The sequence below is a fragment of the Macrotis lagotis genome, chromosome 1 (assembly GCF_037893015.1).
Source record: "Macrotis lagotis isolate mMagLag1 chromosome 1, bilby.v1.9.chrom.fasta, whole genome shotgun sequence".
In the NCBI taxonomy this organism is placed as follows: Eukaryota; Metazoa; Chordata; class Mammalia; order Peramelemorphia; family Peramelidae; genus Macrotis; species Macrotis lagotis.
The window spans coordinates 411,274,725-411,295,025 of NC_133658.1; the positions used below are offsets into that span (position 1 = coordinate 411,274,725).

The 20,301-nt window shown below is 38.7% G+C and overlaps 1 protein-coding gene across 10 annotated transcripts in view; it reads right to left on the minus strand.

Annotated features, from left to right (window-relative positions):
- Window positions 1-20,301, minus strand: part of LOC141506235 (protocadherin alpha-8-like) — a 300,051-nt gene that overhangs the window by 156,632 nt on the left and 123,118 nt on the right. The window contains exon 1 of one of the 10 annotated variants that reach the window (XM_074212796.1): window positions 749-8,346. The exons of the other annotated variants lie outside the window; for them this stretch is intronic. Coding sequence (XP_074068897.1) covers window positions 749-3,208 — 2,460 coding nt within the window. The 5' untranslated portion in view covers window positions 3,209-8,346. Of the gene's footprint in view, window positions 1-748; window positions 8,347-20,301 lie in introns of those variants that run through there. 10 annotated transcript variants of the gene reach the window in all.

Sequence of the window (20,301 nt, forward strand, 5' to 3'; positions counted from 1 at the left end):
AAGAACTGGGTTCTTCACACTATGTGCATCATGCTAGATAAATAGTGAGTAACCCAACTGCTTCAGGAAACTCACTTTAAAAAAAAATTTGGAGATGAATTCCTTTTAGGTTTTAACTAAACGAGCATCCATACTAGGAATTCTCTGGATAGATAAGTAATGAATCCAAACAAAAAAGAAACTATTTAGAGATACTAAACTTATTTCCTCAACAAGACTATAAGTTCCTTGAGGTCAAAGATCATGCCTTCTACTTCCTTTCCATCCTTCAGTTTCTAGAACAATATTATGTAGTATATGAATATTTGTTAAAGAAAACCTACAGATTTAATTATTAGTAGCCACTTACAAACATTTCAGAACTTAGTAACTGGATAACAACCTGAGATTGAATTTTAGAAGATGGGGGACCTGATAGATGAACTCTGACTGCATATCAAGACTTTTTTTGTGGATATAGACAAGAGGGGAATTTGTTTTGCTTGATTTTGTTACCGGAGCTTTGTTTTTCTTTCTTTCTCAGGTGGAAAGAGAAAGAGAAAAAAGAAGATTGATTCACTGATTTAAAAAACATAATAATTAAAAGGGGAAAACCAGCGACTTTCTGCCTTCTTAATTGTCCATAACTAGTTTCTTACACTCACAAAATCTTAAATCTGGATCGGAAGTATCTAGTCCAACCACTTCTTCAGTGACAGACAAGAGAACCCAAGAAAACGAGAATCATTTCTTTATAGTACTGGCTTACCATAGCATTGTCATTTGTACGGTCCCCTTTTCTGTTTCGAATCTGAATACAGGATATTGGCAAATTCAACGCAACCCCGTTGACAAGATTCCTCAGGTCTGTTGTACTGTATTCTCCCCGTAGCAGTAAATTGTTATTGCTGGAACCAAACCCTAGAGAGGCCTGGTAGAGGTATGTTTGAGAAAGTCTCCCCACCGCAGTGACGTCGATGGTGGCAGACTTCGGGCCAGTGTTCTGAGGCATCTTCTTCCCACATTGGTAAGATTCAGGGGAGCAATAGTGTGCAGGACAACAGCTATGAGAGCCGGGAACTCGGTCCTGGTTCCACTTGCTACAAATAAAAAAGACTAAACACCCCAGAAATAGAAAGGAAATGCACGCCAAGGCTATCACTAAATACAAGTTAGGGGGGGAAAGCTGTCGGGGCGTTTCCCACCCGTCCCTGAAATCAGGAAGGACCTGCGGGGGAGAGTCTACCAACAGTATGCCCAAAGTGACCGAGGAGGAAAGGGGAGGATCCCCGTGGTCCTGAACCACAATGACCACTTTCTGCTTTACTGAATCGGCTGGCATAATGGGGCGTAGGGTCCGGAGTTCTCCTGTGTTAGGGGAGACAGCAAAAAGGCTCAGGTCTGAAGCCTGAAGGACACGGTAGGAAAGCCAAGCGTTTGGCCCACTATCCGCATCTTCTGCTACCACCTTGGTGACCAAGTGCCCCGTTTTGGCCTGACGGGGTACAATTTCCACTGGGATAGAGCCATTTCTGACCACAGGATACAAGATGGCTGGGGAATTGTCATTCCTGTCCATGATGAACACGCTGACTGTCACCTCTGTGCTCCTGGCAGGAATGCCACCATCCAGGGCTTCCACCACGAAGTGAAATGCCTTAAGCTGCTCGAAGTCAAAGGAAGTTTTGGCAGTGATGGCCCCACTTGTGGACTCCACCTCTACCAGACTGGAGGCCAGCGGCCCGTCCGAGTGAAGATCCCGGAGCAGGTAGGACACAAGGCCATTTTGGCTCAGGTCCGGGTCCTGGGCGAACACGCGGCCCAATGAGGCCCCTGCGCCGTTGTTTTCCGCCACGAAGAACTCCTGCTGGGGCAAGGGGAAGCTGGGCGCGTGGTCATTCACATCCTCCACGAGCACTGTCACCGTCCTGCGCGTACTCAGCTGGGGAGAGCCGCCGTCGGAAGCGATGACGGTGACTTGGTACTCGCTGGTCTGTTCCCGGTCTAGAGGTCCGTCAGTTAACAGGCTGTAGTAGTTGTCAAAGGAGGGGCGCAGCTGGAAGGGGCCGCTGCTGTGAATGGCGCAGGTCACCCTGGCATTGGGACCGCGATCTTCGTCCCGGACACTCAGCAGAGCGACCACGGTGCCGGGAGGAGCGTCTTCGGACACTGGACTGGAGAGTGAGGTGATGCTCACCTCCGGGGCGTGGTCGTTCACGTCGGTCACTTCCACTAGCAGCTTGGCAGTGCTGGCCAGGCTAAACGCTCCCTCGTCTCTCGCCTCGATGAAGATCTCCAGCAGCGCGTCCGGGGGTCCGAGGGGCGCGCCCACCGTCACCTCCCCGCTGCGGGAGTGAACTCGAAACTGGTGCCGCAACTCTGCGGGAGTGCTGGGGCTAAAGGTGTACCGGACCTCCCCGTTGGGACCCTCATCAGGGTCTGAGGCTTGAACTCGAATCAGCACCGTCCCATTGGGCGCTGTCTCCGGGATACTGACCCGGTACACCGAGTGCTGAAACTCGGGGGCGTTGTCGTTGGTATCCACAACGGTGACTGTGACCTGGAGAGCGCCGGAACGACCCGGCCGACCCCCGTCCCGGGCCGTCAGCACCAACCTGTGGCTGGCGCGCTGCTCGCGATCCAGTGATTTATCCAGCACCAGCTCGGGGTACTCGCTGCCGTCTGTCCGGCTCCCCAACTCCAGGCGGAAGTGTTCGCTGGGGCTCAGCGAGTAGCTCAGCAGCCCGTTAGGTCCTTCATCTGCGTCCTGGGCATTGGGGAGGGTGAAGCGGGCTCCGGGCGCTAAGAACTCGGCCAGGTGAAGTCGCAGCTCGCCTCCAGGGAAGCGAGGCGGGTTGTCGTTGAGGTCCAGGATTCGGACGCTCATCCGGTGAAGCTCCAGTGGGTCTTGGAGCACTAGTTCATAATGGAGAACGCAAGCAGCCTTGGCTCCGCAGAGCCGTTCGCGATCCGCCGGCTCCCGGACGAGCAGGCTGCCGCTGCCTGAGTCTATCCAGAAGTAGGGCTCGCCGCTGGTGCTGGAAAGCAGGCGAAAGTTCCGGAAAATAAGCGTGCCTACTGGCAGCCCTAAGTCAGCGGCGACGTTGGCCACTGCCATGCCGCGCTCCGTCTCCTCGAACACGGAGTACTCCAGCTGTCCTGCGCTGCCCGGGGTGGACCACAGACAGAGAACCAGCACCCAGCCCAGCATCCTCCCTCTCTGGCTCATTCCTTAGAGTGCAGCGACCCGGGACCATTCTCCGGGGCTCCAGTTGAGCTCACCCGGCACGGGAGAAACAAGTCCACCCTACTGCCGCCGAAAATCAACGAAAGGGACTAAGGTTCGTCTTCCTTCCCCTGACTGGAATCTACACTGGGTTAGCCGGCTCAGAGCAAGCCCTAAATGTGGCTCATCTACCGTCTGGGAAAAGAGTCGGTCAAGGCAAGAGGGAAACAGCGCCGACTAGGGAATCTCGGGGGTAGACGCACAGATGATGGTGAAGGCTAGCCAGAACCTTAGCTGAAGAATTCTGGTCCACCACTCAAGAAACGAACACGCCTCCGGGAAAAGTAAAAGCCCTGCGAAGCTGGTGTGGTGTCCACATGCCCGTCCTAGCAAGCGGACATTTGCCTTTACTCTCTACTGCTTTCTCGCAGAAGCTTACTGTAGAGGTCTTGCGGTCAGAAGACAGTGGACTATGCTTTTGGCTCTGAAGCTTAATACCACAGGTACTTTACATTACTGAGACTCAAATTCCCCGTCAGAAAAATGGTTAGCAATACTTGTCTACTTATCTCACAATGTGGTTGTGAAGAGTGCTTAAGCCCAAAAGAATATACGTGAAACATCATCATAGGTGGCCAGGACAAGTCTTGGATTTGTCTCTTAGGTTCTCAGGAGTGGAAAGCATCTTTAGTGCTCGGAAAAGACTGTACTCCTTTAGCATCCCTTAGGAACAAAGGAGATGAATCTGGGAAAACTCCTAAATTCGGATTACATCACACTTCCTTACTTTGAGGAGCCTGGAATCCTGAGATAATTTTAAAATTCTGCTCAGAAGTTGGACAAGAAATTCAAGGAAGTAGGGGGGGATACAAAAGAAAGAAATCTTTGACCCCAAGTACAGTCATTGTGTCCTGGAAATGCTTATTTTCCTTTCTGGGAGTGCCTGTTTCCTAAAACAAAAGATGAGCTCCTGTCCATGGCTTTCTTTCAGTCTGTTCTCTTTGAGAGATAGGTCTTATTTGAGACCTACTGGGAAGTTGACTGAATCAAATAATACTCATGAGATGCCATTCTCTATTAAATATCAGTCTCAGCAGAGCATCCAGGCAAAAAAATTCCTGGAAAGTTTTGATCATATTTCAAATGGGAAACCAGAACCAGGGCACCAGAATTCAACAACTCATTGGAGAAAGATTGGATGGAATGGCTCAAGAAGCCAGGAATATCACCTCTAAAACTATCCTGGATATGGCACTGTGAAATCAGGAGGAAGAAATGAACCAAAAGCCTTTGAAATTCCCAGTTTCCCTAATTTAGGTTGTAGAAGGTACAGAGGACAGAGTCCTGGACCTGGATTCAGGAAGATTCCAGTTCAAATCTGGATTCAGACACAATCGCTTGTGACCCTGGAATATTCTCAAGACATATTCTTTTATGCAATGAGATGTTTCCACTGAAACACTAACAGAAGCTGTAGCTGAGACTAAACCTAACACCCTACTTCCTAAATTCAAGTTGAAGTCTCCTGAAGCCAATTCAGTAAAAAAATAAATAAATAAAGTTCTCCTTTCTCAAGTTTATCTTTGGGAATTAGGGAGGTAGAAATATACTTGAAGACCTAGAGAGAATAAATAAATACTCTTTTAGTCCACTAGAGTCTCATTCAAGCTAAGTCTATAACAAGGAGGAGCCTGTCTTCAACAAATCTTTCTACCATGTGCAAGTCATTGTGGTAGATTCTAGGGATACAAAGATTTTTTTAAAAAAAAATCAATCTCTTTCTTGAGGAATTTATAATAAAATAAAATGGAAAAAGCATATATTCAAGTAAATATTTTGCAAGGCAGAATATTTATAGGCAAATAAGAGACCAAAACAAGTGCTGGAAGAAATTTGAGAAGAGACAGAAAAGATTTTCACTTAGAGGAGACAGAAGTGCTGGTGATAGTATTCATAAAGATAGCACAATAACTCTTTTTTCAAGGGAAAGATTTCAAAAATCAGGATGTTTCTAATCAAAGAATCCCAGACCAGCTGAAAAGCTTTCAGTGACTTGATAACAGAATAAAGGAGTTATCAAAGTAACTGATTAATAGAGTTTCCTAATCTACCTGATAGCATTAAAAGGTGTAGATAATTGAGCAAAATCAACTGACGGAACACAAAGAACTTCAAATGATCCTAAGGATGCTTCTCATGGTCCTTAAAAAGTAGTTGGCCTGACAAGATACAAGATACTCCTTGAGAGTTCACTTTAACACCAGAACTGACTCCTAAGAATTTCTTCTCCAAAGCCAAGCATAGTCCCTGAACTATCTCCAGCAGAGGCAAGAATCTGATGGTTTCATTTGATAGAAATGCAACATGTGTAAAAGGGAAGAGTGGGAACTATGACTGGAAAGGTAGAATGTAGCCAGACTTTGGAGGACCAGGAACTTTCCTTTTACTCTCCAGGAAATAAGGAAGTAACCAAAATGGCAAAAACAGAAGTGGCATGAAATAATTGTATTAAGGAGAGAAAAAAAGCTGAGTTGGGAATCAAGAAACAGAATTTAAATACCTGTTCAAGCACTGATTATCTGAATGATCATGGGCACATCACTTTATCATTTTGAATCTGTTTCCTCATCTGTAAAATGAAGGAGTTGGACTAAATGTTCTCCAAGTTCTTGTTAAATTCTATAGCAATGATCCTCTTGCCTACATATTAGGATGATTGCTTTGGCATCCATGTGAAGTGTGTTTGAAAAACAGGCACCTTCACTACTTCTAATGACTTTTTTAAATGTTCTTCAGAGCTTCTACAGAACAGTAAATGAATTTCCTAAATTAGCTTTCACTGTTGATCATGCTGACTGTATTAAAAAAGATTTCTCATTCTGAATGCAGAAATAATTAACCTGTGAGAATGTGCCTAATTCAATCAAAATATCAACATTATAATCCTGAGTCCTCTGCTGAAATGACCCTAATATATATTTGTGCTATGTACAATTTGTACAGTAATTTGTTATGACTGTATTAAGTCCAAATAAAGGACAAGATAGAACAAGGATATTTAGTGGAACCAAGTGGTTGTATTGGTAGACAGGAATTGGGAGGAGGTACAGTCAGAAGAAGAAAAAGGACTTAGAGAGAATCTGCAAATAAAGTCCCAGAAACAAATCCCTACTCTTGCTTTTGTCCTGTTCAACCCATATCCCCATTTCTACCTTTCTGATGGTCAGTCATTTCAGTCACATCTGATTCTTTGTTATCCCATTTGGGGTTTTCTTGGCAAAGATGATATAATTTGTCATTTCCTCCTCCAGTTCATTTTATAGATGAGAAAACCAAGACAAACAGAATTAATTGATTTACCCAGAGTCACACAGCTAGTAAATGTTGGAGGCTAAATTTGAACTGAGGAAGAAAAGTCTTCCTGACTCCAGACCCAGCACTCTCTCCACTTCACCACCTAACTGCCTGTATCTCCCAAATTGCCTAAATGTATTAAAAAAGGAAAACATGCACATTCACACAACCATACAAATATACAGAAATGCAGAAACACACACACACACACACACACACACACACACAATGATATGCCCTAGCATATGTTCCATTAAGGATGTCCCTGTCTTTCTGTAGTGTATGTTCTCATCCAAATTCTTCTGTGATTTTGTGATAAATACAATAATGCAAAAAGAAAGAAATTCTCAAAGGTTTAAAACAGCTAGAGACATCAGTATAAGCATATATCAACTGAAAATCAAAATCCAACATCCCAAAAATCCTTCCCTAGTGGACACTTTCCTTTTCAATGCTGCCAATTGATTCTTTTGTTTATGGTATTTTTCATGGGTTCTTCCAATGCAAGCTCCAAGTATAGACTTAAGGAGACTCATTAAAAAAATTTCCTGAATTACCTTCTGGAGAATATTTACTTCATGAGTTGGGCATTCAACAGTCCAGAGGTTACCAGCAAATAGTTTTCTGACCAAATCTGACCTGACACACACAATTCAAATGGCCTTCTCTCCTAAGGTATTATATATGAACTGATTATTTGAAAGCCAAATTGGACAAAAGAAATATGACATCAACCAGAAAAGGATGTACAGTGAGGGTATATCCTTCTATGTAAACTACTATGGTATTCACTTTAGGACACCAAATTGACAGAGGTCACTGGGCTCACATTTAATAAATTGCTGCCTTAATTTATCTAAAGTCTAAAAATAAATTAATACAGCTTCCCAAAATATTTACAAAATCAGTAACTAGCAAAGCACTAGTCCTATTAATTGCAGTGACCAATATAAAGTTCTTCAGAATCTTTTTTGTGAATGTCACACTCTCATTCTTTCAACTGCTACTATATTTAGTTTGTCCATTTAATATCATTGTGTATTCAATTTTTTTATCTTGCCACATTAACCTTCAAATGCCTTTAATTTTTCACTTCTATGAATTAGCTGGATTTTTAGAGTTCAAAGAACTTTCTTTTCAAAACAAAAGTGTCTTTTCCTCAAAAATTTATTACTACATGTATAATCTATATCAAATTGCTTGCCTTCTCAATGAGGAGGGAGGGAAGAGAGAGAAATTTTAAACTCAAAATTTAAAAAACTATTATAAATTGTTTTTCCATGTAATTAGGGGAAAATAAAATATTAAATAATTAAAAATTAAAATATGCATAATGAATAAAAAAACTTACTGTTAAAAAGATCCTACATTATTTATATTATGACTCGTGGATTCAGACATGACATTGAGATAGCTAATGTCCCCAAAATCCTAACCATCACATCTCAAGAAAATTTTTTAAAAACACAGTCTTAAGCATTATTATAATCTCCCTTAACCTTTTTTTTTTTTTTGCTCTGAAGTAAGCTATGGTTCCTATGATATCCAGTTGCTTCTCTTATTTGCAAACTATATACCTTGGAAATCACAAGTTACTCCAGACTGTAAAATTGATATTTGGAGACGAGTAACACTAGGGTTTTTTTTTCCCAAATTAGTTATATCTGTTTTCTTTAAGAATAACCCTTTATAGGGGTGGCTAGGTGGCACAGTGGATAAAGCACCTGCCCTGGAGTCAGGAGTACCTGGGTTCAAATCTGGTCTCAGACACTTAATAATTACCTAGCTGTGCCGCCTTGGGCAAGCCACTTAACCCCATTTGCCTTGCAAAAACCTAAAAAAAAAATTGAAAAAAAGAACCCCTTAATAGCTAAATAAATTTTGCCTGTAGATGTAATAGAATATTACTGCGTTTTAAGAAGAATACAGAGAAGCCAAGGGAGACTCATAACTCTATGCAAAGTAAAGTAAGCAAAACCAGAAAAATAATAGACAGAATGGCAATGTAAATGAAAACTACAGCACCAACCACAAAACCAAAACTGAACATTGAGTAATTATAATGATCATGTTTGACCCCAAAGAAGAGATCACCTCCCTCTCTCTTTACTACCCAGGAGATTATATCAGTCAGTTGGTGTCAGATAATTTTATAAAATTCATCTTATTGCATGAACTGATGCTGAGTGAGATGAGTAGAACCAGAAAAACATCGTACACCCTAACAGCAACATGGGAGTGATGTTTAACCTTGAAGGACTTGCTCATTCCATCAGGGCAACAATCGGGAACAATTCTGGGCTGTCTGCAAAGGAGAATACCATCTGTATCCAGATAAGGAGCTGTGGAGTTTGAACAAAGTGCAAGGACTATTCCCTTTAATTTAGGAAAAAAACAGATAGCTTATTGTCTGATCTTGTTACCTTTTAGACTTCTCTTTAAGGATATGATATCTCTCTCATCACACCCAATTTGGATCAAGGTACAACATGGAAACAAAGTAAAGACTGACAGAGTGCTCTCTGTGGGGGGAGGGGGGAGGGAAGCAAGACTGGGGGAAAATGTAAAACTCAAATAATATCTTTAATAAAAATAAATTTAAATAAAAAAATCATCTTATTTCTTTGTTATTCTTTGTATTCAGCTGATTCTGGAAAGCAGAAGGGAAGGGAGGAAAGGATATATTTGGACATGAAAGTGATATAAAAAGAAAAGATATAAATAAGAAACACTTTAAAATATTTACTTCCTTTCTAAATATTTTCATCTCCCTTGGTTTTTAAGATGCATCCTCTCCTGTTTCTTTCCTATAACATAGTATAGCTGACTGATAAAATGCTGAACTTGTAATCAGAAATAACTGAGTTCATATTCCATTCCAAATACTTACTAGCTGTGGGACCCTAGGTAAGTCCATTTTTTTCTCTGAGCCCTTGGTTCCTCATCATTCACAGGGATATTAATAACCTCTATCTCACAGACTTGGTCTGAAGATTTATAGAAAAGACATTTTACATCCTAAAACCCTGTAGAAATGTTCATTATTATCATTACCTTCCAAAATGTACCATCTCTGTCTCCTTCCCTGGTTCCTTAAAGTAATCTTTCTCCAAGGATCTATGCTTAGACTTCTTCTTTTCTCCTTCTGTATCTTTTTTTTAGGTTTTTGCAAGGCAAATGGGGTTAAGTGGCTTGCCCAAGGCCATACAGCTAGGTAATTATTATGTGTCTGAGACCGGATTTGAACCCAGGTACCCCTGACTCCAGGGCCCATGCTTTATCCACTGCGCCACCTAGCCACCCCTTATATCATCTTAATATAGGGTTCTTAAAATGAGGTGAACTTTAAAAAATTATATTTTTGAAAACTCTTTCAATATATTGTTTCACTCTGTAATCCTCAGTATTTTATTTGATGCATTTAAAAACATTATTCTATCCATTCCCCAATTGACAAATGGTCAAAGGATATGCAAAGGCAATTTTCAGATGAGGAAATCAAAGCGATCCATAGCCATATGAAAAATTGCTCTAAATCATTAATTATTAGAGAAATACAAATTAAAGCTTCTCTGAGGTACCACTTCACACCTCTCAGATTGGCCCATATGACCAGAAAGGATAATGATCATTGTTGGAAGGGTTGTGGGAAATCTGGGACACTATTACACTGTTGGTGGAGCGGTGAACTCATCCAACCTTTCTGGAGAGCTATTTGGAACTATGCCCAAAGGGCAACAAAAATCACTACTGGGTCTATACCCTGAAGAGATGATGAAAAAGGGTAAAAAAAATCACTTGTACAAAAATATTTATAGCAGCCCTGTTTGTGGTGGCAAAGAATTGGAAATCAATAAATGTCCTTCAGTTGGGGAATGGCTTAGCAAACTGTGGTATATGTATGTCATGGAACACTATTGTTCTATTAGAAACCAGGAGGGATGGGATTTCAGGGAAGCCTGGAGGGATTTGCATGAACTGATGCTGAGTGAGATGAGCAGAACCAGAAAAACACTGTATGCCTAAGAGCAACATAGGGGTGATGTTCAACCTTGAAGGACTCTCTCATTCCATCAGTGCAACAATCGGGAATAATTTTGGGCTGTCTGCAATGGAGAGTGCCATCTGTATCCAGATAAAGAGCTGTGGAGTTCATGGAGTTTGAACAAATACCAAGGACTATTCCCTTTAACTTAGGGGGAAAAAAACTAGATATCTTATTGTCTGATCTTGTTACCTCTTAGACTTCTTGTTTCTCTTCCTTAAGGATATGATTTCTCTCTCATCACACTCAATTTGGATCAATGTACAACATGGAAACAAAGTAAAGACTGACAGATTGCTTTCCATGGGGGGGGGAGGTAAGATTGGGGGGGAAAATTGTAAAACTCAAATAATATCTTTAATAAAAAAACAATAAAAATAAATAAAAATAAAAACATTATTCTGAGAAAGGTCTTAGGCCTCACCTAACAGTCAAAAGCAATCACAATTCAAAAAATGCTGGGAACACTTGCTCCATATTCTTTGCTTTGGTGAGTTCAAGTTCATTATATAATTTCACTAATTTCAATGAGCACTTTTTTTTAGTTTTTTCAAGGCAATGGGGTTAAGTGGCTTGCCCAAGACCACACAGCTAGGTAATTATTAAGTGTCTGAGACCGGATTTGAACTCAGGTACTCCTGACTCCAGGGCTGGTACTCTATCCACGGTGCCACCTAGCCACTCCTCAATGAGCACTTATAAGCAACTAACTTAGATATCATCTTCCTTCTGTACTCCAAGTTATTTACCTCCATTCTTTAAATAATATTTCATTTATTAATCAGAAAGGATATTATATTTAGAATGCAAATTATTAAGTTAATTAGTTGATGTTTTGAGACAAAGACAAAAATATTTACCGTGATTATCAACACCACTTCCTACAAATATTTAACTGATGTAAAAGTTAATACAGGGAAAGGCAAAAGAGCCCAGGAACTGCTTCAGCAAATATGTGTTTTCCTTCCCAAAGACATGGGTATGTTGGCCAATTTATAAAATGCTAAAAAGGGAGGATAATGGAAAATTATGGACAATGTTACCCTATAAAACAATAAAATGCAATGAAAACAAAAACTAGCCTACAGGAAATCTAGCATAATATTCAACTGAGTCATATAGCCTAAAGCACTTTCATAGAAGAAGCTGGCAGGAGGATAAGTGGACAGTAGATATAACATATTTGTCAATGTTTCTATAATGATTTGTTTAAAAAACTATTGACAATAACATTACCTTATCTGAACTCAAATGCTTCAATTCACCACATGCTATATAAGGAAGATAAAATGGAGGCGGCTAGGTGGCACAGTGGATAGAGTACCAGCCCTGGAGTCAGGAGTACCTGAGTTCAAATCCGGTCTCAGACACTTAATAATTACCTAGCTGTGTGGCCTTGGGCAAGCCACTTAACCCCATTTGCCTTGCAAAAATCCTTAAAAAGGAAGATAAAAATGACACTGATATGGAAATTAAGAACACTAGATAGATCCAATAAAGCACAAATGAGAAAATCTGTACAGGAGGCAACATAGTCTTAAGAGTCTCAAGGAATTATTTTATAAAATATATTATGGAGGGGAAGATACAGAAAGAATTTGAAAATGCATAATATTGTCCCAAAAGATGATAGAGATGCAATCAACAATTTCCCAACTGCATGCCTACTTTCTTATGTTTGTAGAAAAAAATTTAGAATTACCTATATACTAGGAAAAGTGTCTCCATGAAAATATGAAAAGGGATAGAGAAGATCACATTTTAGCAGTCTCACAACTGGCAAAAAGGTGCAAGGAGGGACAGCTAGGTATTGCAGTGGATAGAGCATCAGCCCTGGAGTCAGAAGTACCTGAGTTCAAATCTGGCCTCAGACACTTAATAATTACCTAGCTGTGTGGCCTTGGGCAAGTCACTTAACACCATTTGCATTGCAAAAACCTTAAAAAAAAAGGTGCAAGGAATCCTATATGTTATAGGCATGAACATGCTGAATTTGAAGTCTTAGAAGTTCCATTTGAATCCCAGCTTTTACCACCTACTATTGGTTTGTTGCCTTGGGATGGTTCACTTTACCTAAGAGTTTCAGTTTCCTAATCTCTAAAAAGAGAGCACTGGGTTAGATGACCTCTAATATATTTTTTGCCTCTAAATATATAATTCTAAAATCCCATAGTGGTTTTTTTTTTGATTACTCTAAAAAAACTAACTTGGTTCAAAAAAAAGTGCAGGTTTAAAGACTTCCCTCTAGCGATTCCTTGCATAAGTTAAGATAACAAAGCTTCTTTGATAAACAGATAACTTTCACTGAACTTTGGGCTTGAATGCCATGTTCACTAAACCTGTTCACAATTGTCATAGTGGATACAGGATCTAAATAGAAGAGGAATTTCCTTATAAATAATGGAGTTTTTTAGATGTTCCTGCTTGTGGAGAATATTGCAATAAATACATCAAGTTCCAGAAGAATACTAGGCATATTAAAATATATACAGTATAGCTCTTAGGAAAACAGACTAACAATCCACATAGGAAAAATAAAATGGACTAAAAAGTTCTCATGTGCAAATCATGGCATACAGTTGGAAAGTCAATCAATTGAGTTACTGTAACCTTGGGCAGATACTCAAAAGGATAATGAGATGGACCCAGAATTGAAGAGTGGAGCAGGGCTACATTAAATTTTCAAAATTGCATAGTGCTTCCAATGGGAAAGTTTTATTAGGGTGTTTACAGACAAAAAATTCATCTTTTTTTTTTTAGGTTTTTGCAAGCCTACTGGGGTAAGTAAGTGGCTTGCCCAAGGCCACACAGCTATTAAGTGTCTGAGGCCAGATTTGAACTCAGGTACTCCTGATTCCAGGGCCAGTGCTCTATCCACTGCGCCACCTAGACACCCCCAAAATTCATCTTTTTAATGCAAACTTTCTATGCTGATTTATGATTGTAAATCATAGGATACCAAAATCTCCAAAGAATCAAAGTTGTAGGTGGCCTAGAAAGACAACAGAGAACATATCATGCATGCAAGTAGACTGTAGCACATCAGTGATGAAACCTGCCTTCAAGCAGTGGCACACAATATGCTAAAAAGAAAAGGATTTGGGAGGTCTTGTAATGAGCATGAGAAATAATCAGACAACCCTAATGTGAACCTTAGAAATGTCAACACTAAAAATACCTACAGAGGAAGGCCTACTGGATGTTGTCTAGATTCTCTTTGGAAGATTCATGAGAAAAGCTAGATGAGAAAAACAAAGGATCTGATGGATTTCAGTCTGCACTGATAGAAGAAATATTCACTCCAATGAAATTTCACAGGCTATGAAGTATTTAAGAATAATTCAATGAGCATTTATTAATTCTTACTAGGTACAAGACACTATGAGGCATTGGGGAGATAAAAACACAAAGGAGGTAATCCTATCCCCTCAAAGATATTACAGTTCCAGGGCCAGAAGGTCCAAAAACACTTTGCTCAAGGTCAATGCCAGAGAGAATTTGAATTCAGATTCTATGACTCCAGAGCCAATTTCTTTTCCATCTCACCATAAGGTTGTATAAAAAGGAGTCTAAGTTTCCATAAAGATGTATGTATAAAAGAGGAAAAGAGCAGTTGTTCCAGATTTTCCTTAATGATGGTTGATGGTGAGATACTTATAGGATTGATGTTTATGTGTGTGAACGTTTGTGTGGATACACACTTAAGTATGTTTGAGCATGTGCATGAGTGTGTTTAATACCAGCTGCTATGGTAATCTCCTTCTCCTTCCCTAGGCAAGTCCATTCCTCAGTCATTACAGTAAAACAAACATCCTGAAAGAATGGGAAATGCACAACTCGCTTTTCTCCCGCACATAGTGTTAATTCAGAATAAATTATATGTGCAAATACATATATATGTATGTGTATATTTCTGAGGAGCAGAGGCATGTGCTTCAAATTTATGGAAGAGTTTAAAATAAAGGGAAAAAAATAAACAAGTAGAATAATACCAAAGTATCATATATCACAATCATCAGTAATTAACAAAAAGCATATTTTAAACAAAATAAGTACTCATTACAAACTTCCTCATCCCAAGCAGTAAGCAAACCTTTACCAAAGCAGACTATTATAGCTACATCTTTTGGTAAACAGAAGAATTAAAGGTGTTAAGCACTTACTAACGCCAATTATGCAAATTCAGGGTCGTTAGGCTTCTGTGAAGTTTCTTTTAAAAGATTTCAAGAGCAGCTTAAATTGGAAGGAACCTCTTTCTACTAATTCAGTATTGATTTCCCGTTGAAAATATATGAAGCATACTTAAAACGACATTACTTCATACATTATCAATGTAGAAAGTTTCTCCAATGTAAAAAATACATGCATACCCCCTAGTGGAATGAATTATATATTTATATATCTAAAATGTATGCTTATATAATGCAAAACTCATCTTGCTGTGGAGATGTAATACTACTGACATTTATGTAGAATTCTGTTACAAAATATTTTATATAAATAATTCCACTTTTATTTGATCATTGATAAGAAAATAACAACTGAGAAGAGATTTTTACATTTCTATAACAAGGTTTAAATTATGGAAATTAGAGATTAATGGACAGAATGGAATGCCTCTAACGAAGACTGATAAATATATTTCCTAGGTGATGCAGACCTAATTTGAAAGACTTAAGCTGAAAATTAAGTGTGATTCTTTTAAAACTGCTTCTATATAGTCATCAAGCTAGATGAGAGATGAGTTGCTATATAAGAATACCATAAAGTCCAAGAAATTCACAACAGACAAAATTTAAGAAGTGATCCAACAATTTTAAAAAAATAGCCTGCAATATCTATAAACAAATGCACAAGAATAATTTATCACAAGAAAGCTGAACTGAAGATTTTAATTAAAAGAGATAAAAAACCATATAGGCATTAATCACTGATATTTGGTAGAATAGGTCCAATCAGTTGAATATGACAATACAAGAGCATGCTTTGTTCAAAGAGAATGGATAAAGTAATAGATAGTAGAGTAACACTGTAGTTAGACAGACAGACAGAGACAGACAAATAGATAGATATAACCAGACAGACATAAGTATATATTCATCAATGAAGAATTTTAACTGTTTTGTGAAAATGATGTACCATTTCCTGATTACAAGCCTTTTCATTAGCTGTCTTCTATGTCTAGAATGCTTTCACTCCTCGCTTCCATCTTCTGATTTCCCTCAAATCCCACATTTTGAAAGAGGTACTTTTGGGACCTGGTTGTCTCTACTTTTAATACTTTTCTTCTGAAACTGCTTTCCATTTATCATATGTATATAATTTCTTGAGATTGGGAACCATGTTTTTTGCCTTTGTATTGAATCCACTAAACATTTATTAAACAGCTATTATGTGTCAAGCCCTGTGTTAAATGCTGGCAATACAACTTAAAAAAAGAAAGATAAGAAAAACAATCTGAACTCAAAGATTTTACCATTCATTTGACAAAGCTAATATACAAGGAAACCAGAATGGAGGGAAGGGCAACCAAGGGTTACCAGGTGTCAGAACATAATATTCTAGTCCTCATCCTTTGGGATGAGTTGAGTGTTCCAGACACAAGTCTTCCAGTTAGAAGGGAAAGGAGGCTGAGGGAGGCAGGCAATTTTGGAATATACAAAGCTAATTTATCCTGGGTGGGGTATCATGTTCCCCAGTATTAAGTAAAGTATCTGCCATACAATAAGTTTTAAATAAATGCTTAAACTACAATGGCAAAATCTAACAGCGTTTTCTCAATTTTAATCCTCCTCTTTGACCACTCTCCAGTTTTGATAATTGTTGATTACCTTCTGTCTCTCTCTCTCTCTCTCTCTCTCTCTCTCTCTCTCTCTCTCTCTGTGTGTGTGTGTGTGTGTGTGTGTGTGTGTGTGTGTTGTCTGTGTGTCTCTGTTTGTCTCCCTGTCTCTTTGCCTCTCTTTGTCTATCTCTGTGTGTATGTGTCTCTTTCTGCCTCTGTCTCCCCCTCTCTGTCTCTGCCTGCTTATCTGTGTGTGTCTGTGTGTGTGTGTGTGTGTGTGTCTGTCTGTCTGTCTCTCTCTGTTCTCTCTGTCTGTCTCTCTGTCTCTCTGTCTGTCTGTCTGTCTCTCTGCCTGCCTCTGTCTCTGCCTCTGCTTCTGTCTCTGTCTCTTTCTCTCTGTCTGTCTCTCTGTCTGTCTGTCTGTCTGTCTCTCTCTCTCTCTCTCTGTGTGTATGTCTGTGCCTCTGTCTCTGTCTCTCTGTCTCTCTCTGTTTCTGTCTCTTTCTGTCTGTCTCTGCTCCTTTTCAATCTCATTTCCTCATGTCACACCCATAATCATGGGAATCCCCCAAGATTACATCCTGGGTCACCCCTCTTTTTTCACTGGATAGGGTCTTACTTTTTGATCTCTTAAACTCCCAAGGGTTCAATTCTCATTTCTATGCAAATGATTTTTAGCCCTTTGTATTCAACCCTAATATCTCTCCTAAATTCAGTCTTCTCTTATTGTATCTTGACATTTCTAACAGGATGCTTCAGAGTAATATCAAATTTAATGTGTGAAAAACAAAGTTCATATTGTCCCCCAAAACTTCTTCCCCTGACTTTTGAAAATTCCTATTATTGTGAAGGTCACCATCACTTTCCCCTTCACCCTAGCCTATAACTTATGTGTCATTCTCAACTTCTCATTTGCCCCAAATCTTTTTTTTTCCTTCACAATATCTCCTGTAATTCTCCTTCTCTCCACTCATACAATCACAACACTAGTTAAAGTTCTCATCATGACTTGCCTAGACAATTGCAACAGACTTATAATTTCTTTTCTTCATATTCCTCTCTACACCATTCCATACTTCACTAACTGCCAAGATTTTTTTTCTCTAAAGTAAAAATCTGACCATTCTATTCCAAAGATACTGAGCTCCAGGGCTCTTTATCACTTCCAAGATAAAATTTTTAAAAATCACTGTGTTTGCCACTGAAAAAGTTACTGATAACCTGGCTTTCCTACCTTTCCAGATTTCTTATACCTGATGGATCCCACGGTACTCCCTTCTCCCCATCAATGAACTGCCTATACACTAGTCTGATTGCATTTCCTTGAACAGGATGCTCTATGACCTAGTTCTGACAGGGTCTTTTCTCTATCTTTCATCTATATCTGAAACACTCTGCCTCTTGATCTCTATTCTTTTAGCTTCCCTGGATTACTTCAAGATTCAGCTCAATTCCCCCACCTTATACTGGAAGCATTTTCTAGTCCCTCGCAGATTTTAGTGCCTTCTCCCCTTTTAGATTACTTTCATCTACCTTGTATATATCTTCTATGTACCTAGTTATTTACATGTTGCATTATAATGGAGGCTCTTTGAGGACTGAAGCTGGGGGGTATTTTTTAATCCTCTTTTATATACCCAGCACTAAACATATAAGTGCTTAAAAATGCTTGTTAGGGGCAGCTAGGTGGCAGAGGATAGAGCACTGACCCTGGAGTCAGAAAGACCTGAGTTCAAACCCAGCCTCAGACACTTAATACTTACTTAATTGTGTGACCTTGGGCAAGTCACTTAACCCCACTGTCTTGCAAAAAAAAAAAATACTTGTTTCCATTAAGGCCCTGGACAGAAAGAGAAAATAAATGTGTTCATAAACCTGGCACAAATATATAATATAGCAGTGATAGGGGAGTTTTGCTTTTCAAATGTCTGCTACTAATATCTCTCTTTTCCTTTCTCTTTTTCTGTTTCTATCTCTCTCCTTCCCTCTAAAATAAAAAGCAGAACAGCTAATAATTGCTTAACTGGTCTGAATAATCATTTCATCCTTCAAAAGGTGGAGAAAAAAAACAAAAGAAATGTGGTTTTTTTGGTGGATATGATTCTCACCCATTGGGTGAACCTAATTACTGAAGTATAAATGATCTAAGCTAATATAGTTAAAAGAACACTGAGGGTGTATCTCAGCTTTTAAGTCTTCCTCTGACTCACCCCTTGTATGACTTTTGACCAATTACTTCACCCTTCTAACCACAGGTTCCACATTTATAAGAAAGGAAAGATGGCCTTGAGATTCCTTCCAGTTTTTAATCTGTAATGGGAGCTGTAGGAAAGTGACTACTCCATATGAGAATATAGGAAGAAAAGAAGAGCAAAGCCAACAGGCAACCTAGAATTTAGGAAAAGCACATTTGAATGGGTTCTGGGACATAGCAGGCAAAATTCCACAACATGAAATTCTTTAGGGGGAATCAAGCTAAAACAAATGTGAAGAATTTTCTATAGTAATCCAATCTGTTGCCAAATACTATGAATTTTACAATCACAACTTTTCTCAAACATGACCTTTTTTCTCCTCAGATACTACCTATATCCTGGGGCAAGTAATGCATTTTGGGTAGACCTGTAAGCAATTCCATTCATTCTGGAAAGCAATTTAGAACTATGCCTAAAAACTTATTAAATGTGTATGCCTACTTTTTGATCCAGAAATGTCACTACTGGGTCTAAATCCTAAATTAATCAAAAAAAAAGAGGAAAAGGACCCGAAAGTTTCATAGATAGATAAAGAGATAAATAGATATAGATATAGATATATACACAATTGAAGAATGACTAAACAAGTTCCAGGATATAAATATAACTCAATACTAGTGTATTATAAGAAATTATGATGGGAGTAGTTTCAGAAAAATTTGAGAAAACTAGTATGAACTGATGGAAAACCAAAGTAAGCAAAACCAAAATATTTTATACAGTAACACTAATAAATAATAAAAATAACAAAATAAATATAAAAATAAAATATAAATTTATACAAATATAATTTATATATAAAATAATTATAATTTATTTATATATGTTTATATAAATATAAATTAATAAATAATGATAAAAACAAATCTATTCTATTATAAATAAAGATAATCAACTTTGAAGACTCAACAACAAAATGACCAAGCATAGTTCTTAAGGACTCATGATAAAACATACCAACTAATTCCATATACAAAGTTGATGGACTCAAGTGAACATTGAAGCATGTTTTTTTTCTTTATTTTTTATTTTTTTGAACATGACTAATTGTTTTGCATTACTGTATATAGTTGTAATGACTTTTGTTTACTTGATTTTTCAATGAGAGAAAGGAGGAAGAGAAAGAATTCAGACCTGAAATCAAAATAAATTGAATTTTAAGAAACATTAGAAAACCTTAGCAAAAAAATAAATATTCTCAAAATAATGACAAACATAAGATTTAGAAATCAATTATACCACAGAAACTATTACAGGTAAAATCAGGAAAGCAAATTAGAAGAGAAGATGAGTTCACTACATTCAAAGAAGTAATCTGGAAAACAGAGTTTAAAGAAAGAAGGAAGCAAGGAAGGAATTTGTTAGCTGCCTACTATGTGCTAGGCACTGTACTACAAGCACCCCACAACTATCTCCTTTGATCCTCAAAATAACCCTTGCCTAAGGTCACACAGTAAGGGTTTTAGGCCAGATTTGAACTCAATATCAGGTCCAACATTCTATCCACTGCTCCACAAGAAAAATAAGGTGACACAAAAAGCTTAACTATTATGTTTCAGAAAAATCATAAAAGAAAATTTCCTAAGAGTATTAAAATCTGAGGAAGAAGCATAAAATCATTGAACCCAAAGGATTCCATGACAAGTAAACTCCAGAAATA